Source organism: Phyllobates terribilis, unplaced genomic scaffold (genome assembly GCF_046119375.1).
Source record: "Phyllobates terribilis strain yellow unplaced genomic scaffold, ASM4611937v1 Scaffold_4__5_contigs__length_816908805, whole genome shotgun sequence".
Taxonomy (NCBI): Eukaryota; Metazoa; Chordata; class Amphibia; order Anura; family Dendrobatidae; genus Phyllobates; species Phyllobates terribilis.
This window is the reverse complement of record NW_027362764.1, coordinates 584,632,393-584,651,201: the sequence shown is the minus strand read 5'-3', so window position 1 is coordinate 584,651,201 and position 18,809 is coordinate 584,632,393. Positions and strand designations below refer to the sequence as shown.

General features: G+C 39.2%; 1 protein-coding gene across 4 annotated transcripts in view; it reads right to left on the bottom strand.

Moving 5' to 3' along the window:
* Positions 1 to 5,771: 5,771 nt before the first annotated feature.
* The window catches only part of OSBPL1A (oxysterol binding protein like 1A), a 192,139-nt gene continuing 179,101 nt past the window's right edge, over positions 5,772 to 18,809 (bottom strand). For all 4 annotated transcript variants that reach the window (XM_073679177.1, XM_073679176.1, XM_073679178.1 and 1 more), the window contains 3 exons: positions 17,992 to 18,115; positions 10,470 to 10,560; positions 5,772 to 7,117 (listed from right to left, as the gene is read on the bottom strand). In XM_073679177.1, the coding sequence (XP_073535278.1) occupies positions 7,015 to 7,117; positions 10,470 to 10,560; positions 17,992 to 18,115 (318 nt within the window). In that variant the 3' untranslated portion in view covers positions 5,772 to 7,014. The remainder of the gene's footprint in view (positions 7,118 to 10,469; positions 10,561 to 17,991; positions 18,116 to 18,809) is intronic.

The window sequence follows — 18,809 nt, the reverse complement described above, 5'->3', positions numbered from 1 at the left end:
GTGCAGAGAAAACACTGCAAAAAACGCATTGTGTGCACACAGCGTGTGTGAGCGTGTATATATATATATATATATACACACACATACATATACACATACACACACATCCCTCCAAAGACATCATATACCCCATTGTTTTTTCTAAGCTAGTGCATGCCGCAATTTTTTTCATGCACAGATTTGGTCTGTCAAAAAGAAATGTTCATGTGAACAGCCCAATTGAATAACATTGGTCCAAGTCAGAGGCGTAGTAGGTTCAACTCAGGGCAAGTGAAACTTCTGAGTGGGCCTCTATTTCTGCATATTATAAATCCAAAAGAAAAAAAAAATATTTTCCTCTTAGTCCATTTTCATTTTTTTCTCTCCTTTTCTTCAAAGACCCTTACCTTTCTTATTTTTCTTTTGAAAAGCCATGTTTTTGCAGGACGCGTTAGAGTTGTAGTTTTATTTGGAAGCATTCATTATACCATATAACATATGGGAGGGGGAGAAGGGAAATCTAGGAGAAATTATGATAAAAGAAAACAATTCCAGTGACATCTTTTGAGGGCAGGGGGTGGGGGTGGTCTTTGTTCTTACAGCGTTCATTGTGCAATAAAAATTACTTGGAAACCGGACTCTCCAGGTCCGTACGATTACAAGGATACCAGACATACATATGTTTTTTTTTTATTTTTACCATTTCAGTGGCTTAAAAAAAAATCTGAACTTTGTAAATAAAAATAAAAAAAATGAATTGGGGCTTGTATTGCCAATTTAAAAATACTTTTCCCATCAATGGAGATGCAGTCTATTAGAGCTTGTTATGTGTGTGCAGAGTGGTTCAATTACCCCCCCAAAAATTGCCATTTTGAATTTCTTTTCCTTTACGACATGTCCCGTACAATTTTCTATTGTGATAGATCAGACTTGTACAGATGCAGTGATACAAAATATAATATATTTTTAGTTTTTACATTTCTTTATTTTTTATTGGTGAAATAGGGGGTGATTCAAATATTTTTCAAGGGAATCTTTCACCCCCAAAACTGAAATTGAGCCATTTAGACATTCATATAGACATTTAGCCCCTATACAAATCTTACTGTAAATTTTATAGAAATTTTTTTTATTAGATATGACAAGGAGGGGGCTTCAAAGTAACCTTAGCATGGCCACTTACCATCCGCTAACCTTCCACTAAGGACTCATTCACACATTCCATTTTTCCATGGATGAGGAAAACTGACCTCACTCTGTTCAAACTTTGATCAGAATAATAGGCCAGAGTATCATGTTTTTCTCGTTTGTGGAGACATTAGAAAAGAAAATGTCCCCACCTTCTCCATTCTGACAGTCCGTAAAAATCAGACAGTGATCTGATTTTTTTTCACAGACCCATTGACTTGTATTGCCAACTTTGATCCGACCCTTGGATCAAAATTAAACATGTTTCCGTGATTTTCTGCAGACCTCGCAGTTCACAAAAAATCAGACATATGAATGGCCCCATAGAATATCACAGGTACGAGTACGATCTGTAAAAAAAAACACGGATAACACATGTACATGAAAATCAGACATGTGAATGAGCACTTATGGTGACAAAGTGCTTACTTTGGGGGGACAGTGCCTGATCTAATGCCCCAGCCCAGCACACACTGCCAAGAGAACACAGTGTCAGTGTGTATAGGTGCATTTTCATTCCTATCCTTCCTGGATGTAGCAGCTACAATACTACAGTATTGCAGTGTTTAGAGTCCTAATAGCGGAGACCATAGGCCCGGACTTCACAGGTGTACCAACTGGGCAGCAAGGGGGCCTTCACCCGGCCCCTGTGTGACATGCATATCCAACGGCACTCTGCGATCATGTCACATGGGTGGGTAGGTGAAGAGTAAGGGTTGTGGGTTCCTGGAATGGACATCCAGCTAGGATCGCACAACTTAAATGGAGTTGTCTGTGATTGACAGAGGCATTTTAGGGGTTAACAGCAGCAAACAGCACTAGATCTAACAGCTGCTTTTAGAGGCAGATGCTTGCTATGCAAGATAGCCGGCATCTGCATTCTATGGAGCATACTAAGCTCCTGAGCCTGCTCTGTACACCCACACCATGGTGTAATGGCACGTCATGGACCGTAAAGGGATTAAAGGCCTGGGTGTTGTAATTCAACATGCTAGATCCTTCTCTCACCCATGTACTGTATATAGAACATAAAGCACACACACCAATGTCTAGATTTGAAGGTTTTTTTTCATATTGATTTTTATAAATTACCAAAACATATAGAAGCATTTAAAACATGGACATTAAAAATCTAAAAAACAAAGGCAGCAGCCAAATGGGAGCATTCAATTCATTGTGATGGTCATAAGGTGGTTCATGGCTACTGGATCTATTAAGTAAATAAGTCATAAAATATTTATACATACACAAGGAGCTAAACAACAAGACCAAATAACAAGAGCTAAATCATACAACCAAAGGTTTGGTATAGCAAAAAAAAGTGTTTTTTTTTGGTTTGTTTTTTTTAGCAGATCACCACTACCTCTCAGGACATCCGCTAAGTAACTTGACTTTGCTTCTTCTAAGCCCCGGCTGGCACTTTTTTGTGGACTATAGGTATCCTTTTCATTTCACATCACTCTCCAAGCTTATATACCAGACTTATATATTATGACAAATTTGTCTGGTTAGTACTGGCTTGTGGTGGTATATATTTTACAGCCATCCGTATGAATTGTATGTTCTTGGTCAGCTGGGTTTTTTTTATTATTGTTTTTAATGTCAGTTTTCGAAATAACCAAGTAAAAATAAAAATGTATTTTTTTTTATATAGAAAGAACACATTTCTGATATAGATATACCTTGGGGTGCGCTTTCTTTAAAAACACACAAATAGATTAAAGCTGTGTGTATTAGTAGTACCCTATTGTATAATAATTTTTGCTTTTTTTAATGTCTCATTCAACATCAATTGTGGAAGAGTTGAAAGTTCCCTATAAACAAAGAAAGAAAAATAAAAATTTATAATTTTGGCATAGTAACGGTCCCCATATTGTGTCCAATAAAATGTGATACTGGATCATAACTTATGACCTGATCTTTCTCATGACAGGTAGAAATCAGGTTTTCCAGGTCAAAATTCCTGTGAGTAATAGTAGAGATTTGTAGTGTGAGAGTATTGTAGATTTTACCTCTTAAGACTCAGAAATGAGAACAAATGAACACAACAAACAACCTTCATTCCAAACTTTATTGAAATATTTTATTTAGCAGCACATTTTTATTTCTCTAAATAGACAGTTGTTGCATATTGATCCCTACAATTTCTAGACCATTTGGTTCTTTGTGTTCCCAATTTATTTTTATCTTTTACTGGATTGCAGTTCATTTCAATATAGCAACTTACAAAAAAGTAGCCAGTGCTACTGATGTATTCTTGAAAATAGATGGGTGAGGATTCCTTAATAGGTAGACCTGAATAAGAGGCCATATCCATGAAGACCAAGTATAATTGTAAAGATCTTCCAATAACAATAGGCAGGTCTAGGTTGGCAGAACAGACATTTATCAGGCTAGCATACACTTGTCTGTTCCAAAGATTTGTTCTCAATGTGTTAAATATGCAAATTGTCTCTTCAGAGAGGAAGAGGACTAGAACTCTAGCCACCTATTGGAAGTAGCAATCCTAAAAGTCAATATCGACCCTTGAATGAGCCTCGTCACATGACTTCGGATAAAAGCCAAACCAGAATCTCAATTTGCAGGCACAGTGTTTTGGGGTAATGCCCCTAGTCAGTGCAATGCATGAGATGTGATTTATTGTTGGTCTACAACCACTTTATGATCTGAACTAGATTCCTCAATCAGGCCCTTTATCCAAAAAAAAAAAGTAAAGGTTAAGAGGGTTTTCCGGCCTTGGGGTACAAATCTGCAGTCACTATGACTGAAGATTTGTGAATTCACACTAAGTACTGCGACAATTCTTCGGTGCCTGGAGTGGTTGGCATGTGATCACAAGTATGTGATTTAAATACATGCTGTCACGTGGCAACCAGACGTGCGCGGCCACAATGCTGCAAGTGTATTGAGCGAAGCAGGACAGGTCTAGTCAGAATGTGGTCGGAAGTATGCAAATTGCATACTTGTCACATGACCGCCCACTCCTGGTGCTGGAGAATTCCCACAGTGCGCGCGCTGCGAGGATTCACAAGTCTGCAGTCAGAGTGACTGTAGACTTGTAGCCTAAGGCCAGACAATCCTTTTCAAACATCTTTTTGATTAGAACTCCATTAAAACTAGTTGCAAAAAAAAAATCGCAATCCAAGCAGAGTTGAAAATTGCATTCGTCCGATTTAACTGCAAGTGAGAGCGAGCGCTAAGGGTGAAAATTGCAGGTTTATAAAGACAAAATCACAAGCAGGTTCGTAAATTCCCTCCTCTAAAGCACCAGTGTGTTAACAGCTCATTAGTAGATAAGGTTAGAGAACAGATATAGTCCTTGATTTCCTGAAAAATCTACAGGTACAAATAAATAAGCACATCCCTTGGGTTTCATTCAGACGTCTATAATCACGTATGAATTCTATCCATATTTATCATGGATAGAACACAAGCTTTCTAATCTATGATGTTATTCACATGTCCATTTTTTTTTTGCAGACCCCAAGGCGACATGTTCGTTTTTGATCAAAGTCATTGATTTTTCACAGACTTGTATGGGTAATTTTCGTCAATGACAGAACATGAATTGCATACAGATGGCAATTTATGTTGTCTGTTTTTAACACTGATTGCTAGAAGTTTTGCCATTAATTTTTATATTAGAAAATTCTTGAGTGTACATGCTCACGATGTCTTTTTCAGGCGGTTGAATCGGACGAATTTTTCAAGCAGAATACGCTTCTGAAAATCCTGATGTTATTAGTATAGCACATTTGCAGCTTTTTTTTTTTTTTTTACTCACATTTTCTGGACTTTTTTTTTTTTTTAACTCCATTCAATAATAAAATAAAATAATAATAAATGCTTTTTCAAACCATAACGCTGGCAAAATGCTCAACCAGATGCCTGGAGCCTTCACATTGACGTCTGTTATAAAGCGGAAACCACCAGAAGAATACGTAGAATGCTCACTTTTAACCACTTGAGTCTTTAAGACCAGATGTGCTTAAAAGTTGCCTAAAAAAATGGATGTTCATTCTTCTGAGATTTCACAAAGTGCTTTTTCAGGCAGAATTCGAAATGGGAATTTGCCCGAAAAAGACATTGTGTCCAGATAACGTGTGCACATACCCTTATTTAGTGCAGAAATTTCCCTACACATTAGTATGACTGAAATCTGCAGCAAAAACGCTGAAAGAATGGACATTCTGCAGATTTAAATATGCAAGTCAAAATTAAGCAATGTGGGCATGCGCCTTCAGGATTCTCATTCATTTTGCTGGAATCAGGAAAACCTTCAGGTTTTGTGACAAATCTGTGAAAAAAAAAAAATCTGCTATATGTGCACAGGCCCATAATGTATATAGAAATAAACCACAAAAGATCTAATATATAAACTCCATATGTTGGAAGGCGGCTGTGCCAAACATATAAAGTAAATATATATGACTGTATAAAACCCCATCTTGCAAATCGAGATGTATTAACGTTTTCTCTTTTGTTGGGGCTGGATTACACCTTTTTTCATATTCATTTATTTAGCAGAGAACCAGCTTGGAACTTTTGAGCACCATATCTTAAAGATCCCACTCCCCTGGGGTGGCAAGCTGATACAAAATCGGTTTAGTTTTCAAGGATTTATTGGAGACTGGAAACAAATTTGTAATTGATCAACTAGAATTAGAGGCATGAAAACTTGGGCTGTAGATTTTTACAGCATTATTTCACCCACAAATTATTGATAAGCAAATGAGGCTTTAGAGCTACTGTAGATCTGAAGCCTCTGTCACTCAAGGTCTATCCTCCACTCAGTGCTGCTTCCTCCTGCTTTACTGATGGCTTCTTTGCCTGAAGTCACAGCAGAGTAGCTGTCAGTCAAGGAGTAACCGGCGCTGGGCAGGAAATAGAGCTGGAGTGACAGAGGCTTCAGATCTACTGTAGTCCTTCAGCCTCATTTGCATATCAATTCAAACACAAATGTCTTAGAAATGAACAGGCCATGTAAATGCATTGCTGGCTATGTTATTGAAAGAGCTACACGCATATTTAAATAGTCTGGGGTGTGAGATTCCCTTTAATTTGACTTCTATGGCCTAGTAGGTCTTGGATACAGAACCTAAAACTAAAATGCTCACATGCGCAATTCACTGTTTACTAAAAGGTGATTGTTGATTTTTGGAATATATATTTATTATTTATTAAGAATTTTATGTATTCATATTAGCCAGTGTCATGACAAACCTGATGTAAATGGCTGTTTATATTCATGAAATTCAAAATATATACATTATACACAATAATATTGGAATGTTTTCCTTGCTGTATGACGGTGTAAATACTTTTATGCCCAAAAATGAGTGACATCTGAAAGTCCTTTATCAATGAATGCAACATCCTTGATACTAGGACGATATACTCTACTTTGTGTAGCCAGATCCATAAAACCATTACCACTCCATTAAAAGAAAAAAAAACACTTTCTATTAGGATATTTTGACCTTTTCTCCCAACTGAGAATATTTAGAAATTCTTCAATTAACATCTTTCGAGCTTATCAAAATAACATTTATTTTTCAATATATATATATTTCTGCATCACATAAAATTTCAGATCCTAGACATGAATGTAATGTCATTTGCCAGCACCAGTTCAACACTAAAATTCCTACTGGTGTTCATGGTAGCTTAGAAGATTTCATCATATATTGCTTGGTTTTACAAAATGCCAACTAATCCAGTAGGATTACTTAAATTAAGTGCTATGGGGTTTGTAAAGGTGCAAGTTGCATGAAAATTCAGAAAACACAAATCTACATTTCATACAGCTGAATAGACACCTCTCGTGGCCAAGATCATATGCCACGATCAATAGATATCTGGCAGGCTTGTGTAATTTCTGTCCCAGTACTTCCCACAGTAAAGCCAGTCCTGCGCATTGTTGTGTGGATTAGGGCCTTGGTAAAACCACCTGCAAAAAGATTTCATTGCATGTAAGTGATCATAAAATGCAGATTATACATAACATACTTAAGTGCATATACTGTTATCATATCAGTGACAAATGTTACTATACTGTGTGTATAATAATGGAAAGCTGCTAATTGGAGTTTGTTACAAGCCTCCTAATACAACCCCTGGCAAAAATTATGGAATCACCGGGCTCGGAGGATGTTCATTCAATTGTTTAATGTTGTTGAAAAAAAAAGCAGATTACAGACATGGCACAAAACTAAAGTCATATCAAATGGCAACTTTAGGGGTTTAAGAAACACTAAAAGAAATCAAGATTAAAAATGTGGTACTCAGTAAGGGTAATTTTTTTTCAGACCAAGCAGAGTGAAAAAATGATGGAATCACTCAATTCTGAGGAAAAAATGATGGAATCATGAAAAACAAACAAAAGAACACTCCAATACATCACTAGTATTTTGTTGCACCACCTCTGGCTTTAATAACAGCTGACATTCTCTGAGGCAGTCTCTGGGATATGGTCAGCAGTGGGGGCCGCAGGGATCTGTGCTAGGACCGATTCTTTTTAACCTCTTTATTAATAACCTAGTGTATGGGATTGAGAATAACGTGTCAGTCTTTGCTGATGACCCCAAACTATGTAGGATATTAAAATCGGACCTTGACATTACAATATTGCAAAACGATCTGGAAAAATAAAAATTGGACTTGAACTCAGGGTTTTTGAGGAGCGATCAATAAGATTTCATGTTCTTTATTCATTAGGCTGCTGTGAATGTTTGGAGTTTTGCAATAATATTTATGAATAAATTCAAACTACCATTATGATCTCTTGAATACAAACACATGGGCCATGAACACGGTGAACAAGTCTGTAGGACAGTGTTCACACCACCAAAAGACTGAAAAACATAAGGACACAGTAAAACAAATGTATAAAAATACTCTGTTGTCAAAAAGTATCAGTAAATAGCAAGTGCTAGTAACAAGGTAATCAAAAACAGGGTATTTAGTTGACACGTTTTTTTTTGCAAAAAATGTATACCAAGCTGCTCTACCAACGTCAAGGTAACCCAGATCAGAGCAGTCCCTAACTGATGTATTTAAAAACTGATCATGTGTATAGTACCTATATGAGCAGATCTGAAGGTAATGTCCATGATCAGTTTTTAAATACATCAGTTAGGGACTGCTCTGATGTGGGTTACCTTGACGTTGGTAGAGCGGCTTAGTATACATTTTTTGCAAAAAAACGTGTCAACTAAATACCCTGTTGTTTATCACTTTGTTACTAGCACTTGCTATTTACTGTTACTTTTTTACAACAGTATTTTTATACATTTGTTTCACAGTGTCCTTGTATTTTTCATTATGATCTCTTTTGTGGTATTTTATATCCTCTTTTTAAAAAAAAAAAATATTCAGTTTTTCTATTCTGACTTCATATAATAATATTTAATTAACATTGTGAGAATTATACTAAATGAAAATAAAAATATTTATTGCAAAGGTAAGTTTGTTGTTGTTATTTCTTAAAAGATATATTCAGTGTTAGAACGTGAGTGAGTAATGAGAAGTGATCTTCATAAGTGTGTTTTATTGACTGAAGCAGTCGGGATGGGCAATATAGCTGAGGAATTTTCTCCGCTCTACCAATATCCTGCCAGCAGAGCATTTCCGTTTTACATAGATAGTTAAGCGCATATTACAAGATTGTCGACAATATAAAACATACCAAAAACGAAGAAAACCTCCCAAAAAACCCAACCATAACAGGCAGATATGAAACAACTCTCTCCAAGTGAGAGTGGGCAAAGTATTTCCATAGCTGTCTCTTGTTCAAAAATGATCTGTTAATTCCTTTAAGGTAGAGAAAATGATGGATCAGTCATTGTTGAACGTATAGGAGAACCCCACCTAGAACCCAAGTCTCCTTCTGGGATAACTCAACCCCAGTTTGGCATCAGGATTGCAATATAAACATAATACCTGAAGAAAAAAAAAAATGAACATTTGTAAAAAAAAACTGTCCAACAAGCAGGGGGGACGCGTTTCCTCCTGTATATTCACGAATCACTGAGTTTCTGAAGAACTACAGTTTGTACTACAGGATCTTCAACTTGTAACATCCCGAATTTGATCCTGGCGTATCTGCGTCATTCATAACCAGCCCACGAAGGGCTTCTTTTGCATCTTTAAAAAAAAAGTGTACAGTACGTCCGGCTTCCACCCTTAACTTAGTAGGGTACATCATTGACTATGGGAAGTGCAAATCTCTCAGACGTTTTTTTGATATCAAGGAATTTGCCTCTTTGTTTCTGCACCACTATAGAAGTATGGAAAGATCAAGATTTTTGATAAATTAATCGCAAGGTCTGGGTGATTCCTTGCCTGTCGCAGAATAATATAGCTGTCCCAGTAGTGTAAAATTTTAGCCAGCACAGCTCTTGGTGGATGTCGAGGAGAAAAAGAATGGGTTGTACCCCATGAGCTTGTTCCACAGCATACAGGAGGGTTAAGGTTTCAGGCCCGAATTTTAATTTCATCCAATTTTCAAAGAATTTGGTAGAAGAGCCTTCTACTTTTTCAGGCACACCAATAAGTAGTATATTATTGCGCCCTGATCTATTTTCAAGGTCAAGTGTTTTCACCAACAGTGCTGATATTTGCTGTCCTGCAAGCCTGCTCTCTGCTTCTGCCGGCTATCTGATCCTTAATAGCGCTGACTCTGCCTTCCAATGACCCTGCTCTATCTTCTGTTTTCTGCAGTTTGTGACATAAATTTGCTATATCATTTTTTAAGACCAAACTATACACTCAAATCAGATAGAGATTTACAATGTACCATGGTCTTTTAGCCCCTCCATCAATGCAGCTGCCTCTCCTATCTCCTCCTCACCCGATTCCTCCACCCCAGAGCCCGTGCACAGCTGAGGGGAAGCTGCTGTATGAAGACCTCCATCACTCGCTGAGACCTGCATTTCTGTGCGGGCAAATCACTCCAGCCCGGCCACCACTTCCCTCCTCCTCGTCTCCCCTGCTCAATCTACCTCCAACGTGATGACCGCAGCACCATCTTAGAGCCGGGGGCCAGCTTTTTCCGCTGTCTTTTTTTCGCTCTTTCTGGTCATTTTTTTTTCCCCGGAACAAGGTACCTCCACACTGAGCTACTCATCCAGTAGATGTATAGTGATTTTCAGGGTGATCTTTAGGTCCTATGTCAGATAAATAGCTAAATGCTCGGCAGGAGCTCCTCCGTCTGCTTGCGCTCACATGCCGTGCTAGGCCACGGCCCAATAAGATAGCACTTTTAATGATACAAATACACAAGCTTTTATTGTTCTACCAACCTTGTTTTCCAGTCCTCATCTGACTTAGAACGATTCTTCCGAGCAGCTCTTTGTTTTTCTTCTAGTCTTTTCTTTTCTTCACTTGCTGTGTCTTAGATAATGAAAATACAAACTTAATAAAAGGCAGATGTATAACAAGTTGCATTCACAAATTGATCTATTATTAAAATGGAATCCATCACTAGGAACAACTATCCTAAGCAGTCTATATATACACATGTAGGTCATAGAAAGTGAAAATGATACACTGATATCTGAGATACGATTTCTTATTCCCAAAACCATCCATTTTTTTCTTAATATGTAAATGAGCTGTTAAGATCTATGGACAGGTCATAGATCTCTCTGAAAATCTGCCTCCAGGGCTTATTTTACATTAAAGTGGGTGATGAAGAGGGATTTGCGTTACCAGTGTGAGGCATGTAGATCAGGAGAGCAGATTGTCAGTTATTACATGTCTCACACTGGTAATGCCCCCTTTATTTTAAAATAAGCTCTAGAGGCAGATTCTCATGCAGATCTGTGTCTGGCCCATTGCTGTCACAGCTCATTTACATATTAAGAAAAATGTGCATTTTCCTGGTATAAAACATTGCGTGATTTTATTCAGCTTCCTATGACCTTCTTGCCCATATAGATGGCTTAGCAGGGTTGATCCTACGGACAGATGCCATTACAGTGGTACTTAAAGGTTTCAGAATCCTATAGAATTCTACATATTTCTGCATAAACTTGACCTAAAACTACAGCAGATTTTTACACAAGTCCTAAAAGTAGATAACTAAAAGCAAATCAAATATGTAAAATAATATTCGATTGAATAAAAAGACATTTCACAGCAACAAGACCGCTAATATGAGGCATACAGGTAGGTATAGATTTACATTTCTATCACCAGTATGCCCATATTAGAGGTCAGATAAGTCCTAGGGGGTGACAGATTCCCTTTAAATGAGGAAAAGATCTTCCAAAGTCTTATCTTCATAGCACATTTGTGAATTTTGGCACAAACAAAGGAGACTTCTGAGGACATCAGAAGAAGTTGTTGATGCTCATCAGGCTAGAAAAGGTTACACAACCATCTCTAAAGAGTTTTGACTCCACCAATTCACAGTCACATAGATTGCGTTCAAATGGAGGAAATTCAAGGTCATTATCTTTCCAGAGATAGTTTAAGAGTAAGGCTGTGTGCATACTGTGCTTTTTTGGTGCATTTTCTGGGCACGGAATTGGCCCAAAACCGCTAGGGAATCCTTATGTGCACATGACCAGTAGTTTTCCTTTCAGGATTTCCGGTGTGATTAAATTTGCAGCATGTCAATTCTTTGTGCAGCTTTGCTGCGTTTTTCACCTATTGACTTCAACTGAGTCAGTCAAATCCGCAGCAAAAATGCAGGTATAAAAATGTTTGCAGATTTCTGCTGCTCATTTGACTGACTCAATTGAAGTCAATGGGTCAAAAACGTGGCAAAAATTCACAAAGAATTGACCCCGGGTCACAGGTGTCGGATGATGAGAGACTACTCCTCCCATCAGCCTATGTCTGCTGTAGCTAATAACAGTGAGGGCAGGCGCCGCTGATGGAAGTTGTCATCAGCATGGCGCCTGTGCTCACAGTAAAGAAAAAAAAAACAAAAAAAAACAATACTCACCTTAGCGCCTAATCCCTGAAGCCCTTGTCCCCTTTAAAAAAAAAAAAATAAAAAAAAATAACATAACAACATATCCTTTACCTGTTTGCTGTAATCCACGTAATCACGGCGATCAGATCATTTGTAGAACAGTCACATAGATAGATGTGACTGCTCTACCTGGCAATACACTGACAGGAGTGTAATCGCTCCCGCAGTGTATAGCACTGAGCTGCCTTGAGAGGGGTCACAGGAGTTCATCAACTGATGAGCTCCAGTGATCTCACTTACTGCACCAGCGCGTGAGAAAATTCTCACGCAGCGGTGGTGCTGTAAGTGGTCATTGGGGCTCATCAGCTGATGAATTACTGTGACCTCTCTCACGGCAGCTCAACACTATGCACAGACCCAGGAGCGATTACACTCTTGTGTCAGTGTCAGCCTGCTGTCCTGTAGAGCAGTCACATCAGTGACTGCTGATGTGACTGCTCTAGAAGTGAGATCATCGTGGGACACTCTGGATTATTTCATCACGTTGGACAGGTGAGGGATATGATTGTCCCCTGTAAAAAAATAAGAATAAAAAAACAATGACTTCAAATGGATTTGGCGTTAGGCGAGTATAACTATTTTTAAATGTGTAAAAAATGGTGTGGACTTTTATTTAAAATAAAGGATTTTATTCTTCCTGTGTCTTTATTTAAAAACTTTTACTATGTGGTTAGTAATGGGGATGTCTTATAGACACCCTTGATTACTAACCTGGGCTTCATGTCAGCTGCCAACACAAGGCTGACATGAACCCCAACCCCATCACCCTACTTGTCACTGCACCAGGGCAAGTGGAAAGAGTGAGGCTAAGCACCAGATTGGTTGCATCTTATTCATGCGCCATTTCTGGGGGGGCTGATGTAATTAGCCTCAGAGGGGGCCAGGATCCATGGCTCCTGCCCTGGCTATTAATGTGTCTGCTAACACTGCAGCAGAGATTTTGGCCCACTCCTCCATACAGATCTTCTCCAGATCTTTCAGGTTTCGGGGCAGTCGCTGGGCAACATTGAGTTTTTGGGTCATTGTCATGCTGAAAGACCCAGCCACGACCCATCTTCAATGCTGGGACTCCCAGTTGAAGTGTACAGATATCTCCATTTTTTGTAGGTGGTATGACTTGCAAAATAAGCAGTGTATCAAATATCTATTTTCCCCACTGTAGGTCTTCCAAGTGCGGTGACTGATTCTAACAAACCCCCTGCCCTCAGAATTGCAGCTTCAACAGCCATTCCATTAAATTGAGTAACTGTAAATTCTGGTGGAAGAACTGACCCAGAAACAGAAGATCTGGACGGTGAGGAAAAGTCAAAGGGACAACAACCTCAAGGTTGATCACGTCCACGTAGGGGGCCCTACGAGACCAGTCTGGTGCGATGAGGATAATTGGAATCCCCCCTGCGTTGACTTTCTAGAGAAGTCTGGACAGAAAAAGTAAAGGAGGAAATAAGTAAGGAAGGGAGAACTGAGACCAGTGAAATTTTAATGTGTCCACTGCGACTTCCTCAGGATCCTGAGATCTTGCAACAAATCTTGGTACCTTAATCTGCATGCCAACAGATCTACATCTGGTGTGCCCCACAGATGACAAATCTGCTGGAACACCACTGGGTGAAGACCCCATTCTCCTGCCTCTAGCTGCTGCCGCCCGGTTGTACTCTCCACGCAAATTAACCGCCGAGATCAGAGGAACCTTGTCCTCTGCCCATTTCAGTCTCTCCGCCACCTCTGACGTGGCAGACTCAGCATCCCTCCTTGACGATTGATATAGGCCACTGCCGTGGTATTGTCTGACTGGATCCTGATGGGCAATCCTAGAACCAGGTGTTGCCAATTTAGAAGAGCCAGACGGATGACTCCAAGCTCCAATACATTGATTGGAAGGAGTCTCTCCTGACTGTTCCAGGATTCCTGAACTGACTAGTGGCTAAAGATGGGCTCCCCATCCGATAAGGCTGACATTCATGGTCAGAACCTGCCTCTGGATGGGGCGGAAGGAGCAACACTGGATTAATAGGCGTGACATCAACCACCGCCAGAGAGACTGACGATAGCGAACTGGCAGGAGGACTGGACAGTTTAGAGATTGTAATAACCTGTCCCAGCAGGCCAACAGTGTGTTCTGTAGGGGCCTTGAATGAAATCGTGCAAACGGGATTGCCTCGAACGTTACTACCATCTTCCCCAAGACACTCATGCAAAACCAGAGAGAATGACTCTCTGGCAGCTTCAGAATTTAGACAGAAGATTGCAGTGCTAGCCTCTTCTCCTCTGGAAGATAGACTGATGCTTGAACTGTGCTGAATATCATTCCTAGAAATAGAAGCTGCTGTGTTGGCATTAATGTGGACTTTGCCCTGTTGAAAATCCATCTGAATTGTTCCAGGGAATTTAGAATAATCTGCACACTCTCCAGATATTGGGAAAAGGAAAGCTCCTTGACCAGAATATTGTCCAGGTAGCCGGTAGGGGATTACTACCACCCCCCTGATCTGGAGTAAAGCCATAACTGGGACCAGACACCTTGGGCGCGGTTACCAGCCCAAAGTGAAGGGCAAAGTGAAAAATCACTGATGAGCTAGAAAGATAAGTACATGAAAATAGGCACCCTGAATGTCTATTGGAAAACAGAAATTCCCCAGCCTCCATTCTGTGTTATAGAATTGCAATGTATCTGTAAAAAAAAAAAAAAAAAAAGAGAAGAGATTATACGGTGGCTCTGTGTTGCCTTATTTTTTTTTTGTGCACCCATAGACTTGAATGGGTGAGTCTCATCTGACATACAGAAGAAAAAAGTGAATGCTACGATATTTTTCACATGCAGATTTGGTCAGTGAAAAAAAAAAGACTCAACTGTACTGTCCCATTGAATCACATTAGTCCATGTACTACTGCCAGTTTAATCATGGACAGCACTTGGACCGAAAATACACATGAATGAACCTACTTTGGGAGCAAGGTGTATAATAGTCCAAAGTCACAAGGGAAACCAAGATAACCCTGTAAGCAACTAAAGGCCTCTCTCACATTAACTAATATTATTGGTTATAAGTCCAAAAATTCAAAGACTCTGAACAATGGTGTGCATGGCTGGAATGAAAGGAGAAAGACACTGCTCTCTAAAAACACCTGGATTAGTCAGAAGACCATTGGAGCAATGTTTTGTGGTTTAAATGAGAAGTTTTAGGTTTGGGGAATGAAAAACACTGCATTACAGAATGTAAATCACTACTACTTGTTAAACACAGTGGCGATAGGATCATTGTGTGTTAATGGCCTGGCTACATATGGGCCAGTACGGCTTGCCATCATTGACGTAACAATGAATTCTGACATTTTCAGCTCATGGACCAGGCGAGCAAGGAGAATGGAGATCACCACAGCCCTCAATAGTGAAGTCTGAGAAAAGTCTTTTTACCTGCTGCTGTATGCACTATAACAAGATTTCAGCAAGGAAAATAAAGTTTCTTCTGAATCTTCATCAAGGTGCCATCCTGCGCTCGAGTTAAAGCTATCTGCGAACATCGCCCTTGTAAGTAAGGTGAAGAGGCAGTCTGGAAACAGTGTCTCACAGCGTCCTATACTTGCAGCACAGCCATGGAGACAGAATACGTACTGACCATGCACTCTCTTGCCGGCTCGTTACTTCTCATCAGAGACCGCGCACTGTCACTGTTCATTGAAAAGGTTATCGCACAGTGACAAGGGAACTTGTACTGAACATACGTTGGAATCGTCAACTGACACATGCTCAGTAGAGCAAGAACTAGCCCAGCCCCTGAAATGAAGGTCACCGATGACACTGTTTCAAATTGGGGACAGAAGCTGCGGCAGTTATCGTAGCCTCTGCTCCCTGATGACATCCCGTTTGAGTATCCCAACATGCACTGGGGATTCTTAAATGAAGCCAGAAGTAGGGAAAAATATAGAGCAGTTAGAGTAAAGAGGGAATGATGGGGACTTTTTAATTAAAGTTGATTAAAAAAAGCTATTAAACTGTTACATTAAAGGAGATAAGCATTGAGGATCAATGTTTGTTTCAGACCTAAGCTTTAAAATCTTGGAAAGGCCAAGGCAAATTCCTGTCCTTTATTCCTGAGGTCCTGAAGTAAGCAGTTCATGGAAGAAAGCCCACCAACATAACATAGTAGAAGCTGTTTTGTATAGAGCTGGGATGTCACATACTGCCACATACTCCTCCATACACAATAATGGGCCCCACATGGTCCTCCATTCAGAATAATGGCCCCACATAGGGGTGGTGATTCGGGTGTCAGGGGCCAAATATAAAATCACCCTGCGGGCCAGATTTGGTCCACGGGCCAGAGTTTGACATGTATGGTCTAGAAGAATGGGCTACAATTCCTCTAAGCTAAAGTATAGGACTAATCATCAACTACCAGGAGATGTTTAGACGCAGTTATTGTTGCACAAGGCGGTCACACCAGATACGGAGAACAAAGGTTCCACTCACAGACATATGTGATACTGGATAATTCACCCATTTAAAAAATGACTAAGATTTTTTACTCATTTGTTTGATGTGGTTCGTTCTCTTTTCTACATTTAGGACTTGTGTGAAAATTTGATGAATTTTTAAGTCAAATTTATGAAAAAAATAAGGAAAATTCTGAAGGGTTCACAGATTTTTAATCACTAAATTGTTATAAATATGTGTGTAGTATAGTGGAAGTGCATTAAAATATTTACTTATCGCTGTCTTCTCCAGCTTCCAGCGATGCTCCAGTTCTCTCCTGGATCATGTGACTGCTCTTCAGCTTTGCCAGCTCATATGGGATCTACTGTGTGGGTGGTGCTACTTTCTCAATGCAAGTCTATGAGACTTTTAACAAGGCTCGATATACTTACATTGAGAAATCGACTTGTGGTCCACAGTAAACCCCTATGTGAGCCAGCAAGTCTGATTACATGGTCCAGGAGAGGACTAGAATGGCGCTCGAAACTGGAGAAGTCAGCGATTTGTAAAGTATTTTAATGCACTTACACAATACACATTAGGGAACAAAAGTTTGGCTGGGAGAACTACTTTAAAGGAAAGGCTGTCAAAATGTAATGTTTTGACAATAGGGTTCTATATATAAGAACAGAGGAAAATCTGTAATCTTATTTTAAGGTGGAAGCACCCTATAGGGGAATTTAAACAATTATGGTCTTTCTTGGGGCTCACAATGTCTGTAAAACATGATGGCGGTATATAAATGAGCCAAATAACTAAAGGATTCTAAAAAAAAAATAAAAAAAAATAATAATACAACAGAAAAAAATAGGAGGTACGGTAATGCCCCAGGGACCTAGATAAGTGCTCTATTACAACTCCATAGACCATGAAAGCATAATACGACCTGGGTATGAAGCCTAAATCAATGTATTGTGAAATCTCTTTGAGGCAACCACACAAAATTGCATTATTATATGGTCTTCTAGAGGGGATTAGTGGGTGGTCTTCTCAAAGTAAATGGACAGTAAGCATAATGTATAATGAAATTGAAAATTTGGCACAGAAAATCTGATCTTGATAATTTAAGTTTTCTCAAGGAGGCAGACTTGAAATAGTTTCACTGCATAAAACATGTTTCTTTAGAATTCATAAAGCAAATGGATGACCTGGATCTAGGCACTTTCCCTAGAACTTTCATTGCTGTGAATTTGCAATGGGTAAAGGAGCCCATTCATGGCCAATAACTTAAGTTTGTGATAGCCATTGAGAAATGTTCCATTGGAAATCTACTGCTCAAAAACACACACAGTTGAGAGAAAATGATAAAGCAAATAAAGATTTAACCAATAAAAAAACTGTTTGCTACAGAAAAAGTATAAATTACCAATATCTCCATTTTCCATTGCCCTAATATCAGGTCGTAGTCTGCAGTCTGTCTTGGGCATTATCTTTTCCATGCCTTTATCAGATTCATTCAAGGCCATAGCGAAGTGGGTGAAGTTATACATCTATAACAAATAAAGGCAGTCAACATTAAGGATACAATGTGTATCATTGAATGAGCATTGTGTTATTAAGAATGTAGGATTTTAATGGGTTCAATTATTTTACTCCATTACCAAATAAGAAGTAAAAGTTTTAAAATCTAGGCAAGGAGTGCTCACGTGCAAGCTGTTTTCTATACAGCTTGCAAAAGCGGCTTTGAAGCCAATCAGATCGCAGGGAGGCAGAGGATCAGTGCACTCCTGAAGAGAAGATACCAAAACAAAATCCTATCCTATTTCCTATCTGAAAACTCCTGGTATACATCTTTCCATTAGATCATGTGGTCTCATAATGACACCCTTCCCCTGGAGCATCATGGCCTTATATGTTTTCTGAAGGGGGTCACCGTCTCAATAACCAGAACTTCCCGAATGATGTAACTGCATGGACTGTACCACATAATACAATTACTGATGATGATTAGACAGCTCCTCACACAGTTATAAAGCGATAACTATACAGTTATGGAGACTGAGCTGTGATCTCTAAGCTTATTTAAGAGAATATAAAAATAAGGCTAATCACACTATTCCCACAGTTGCTAGAGATGTACTGGTGCTAGCTGCCCACATGGTGCTGTACTGAAGCATCAAGAGATTTCTAACAAACTACAGAGGAATAAAATGCAAAATGAGATCAGAAAAAACAATGGGGGCT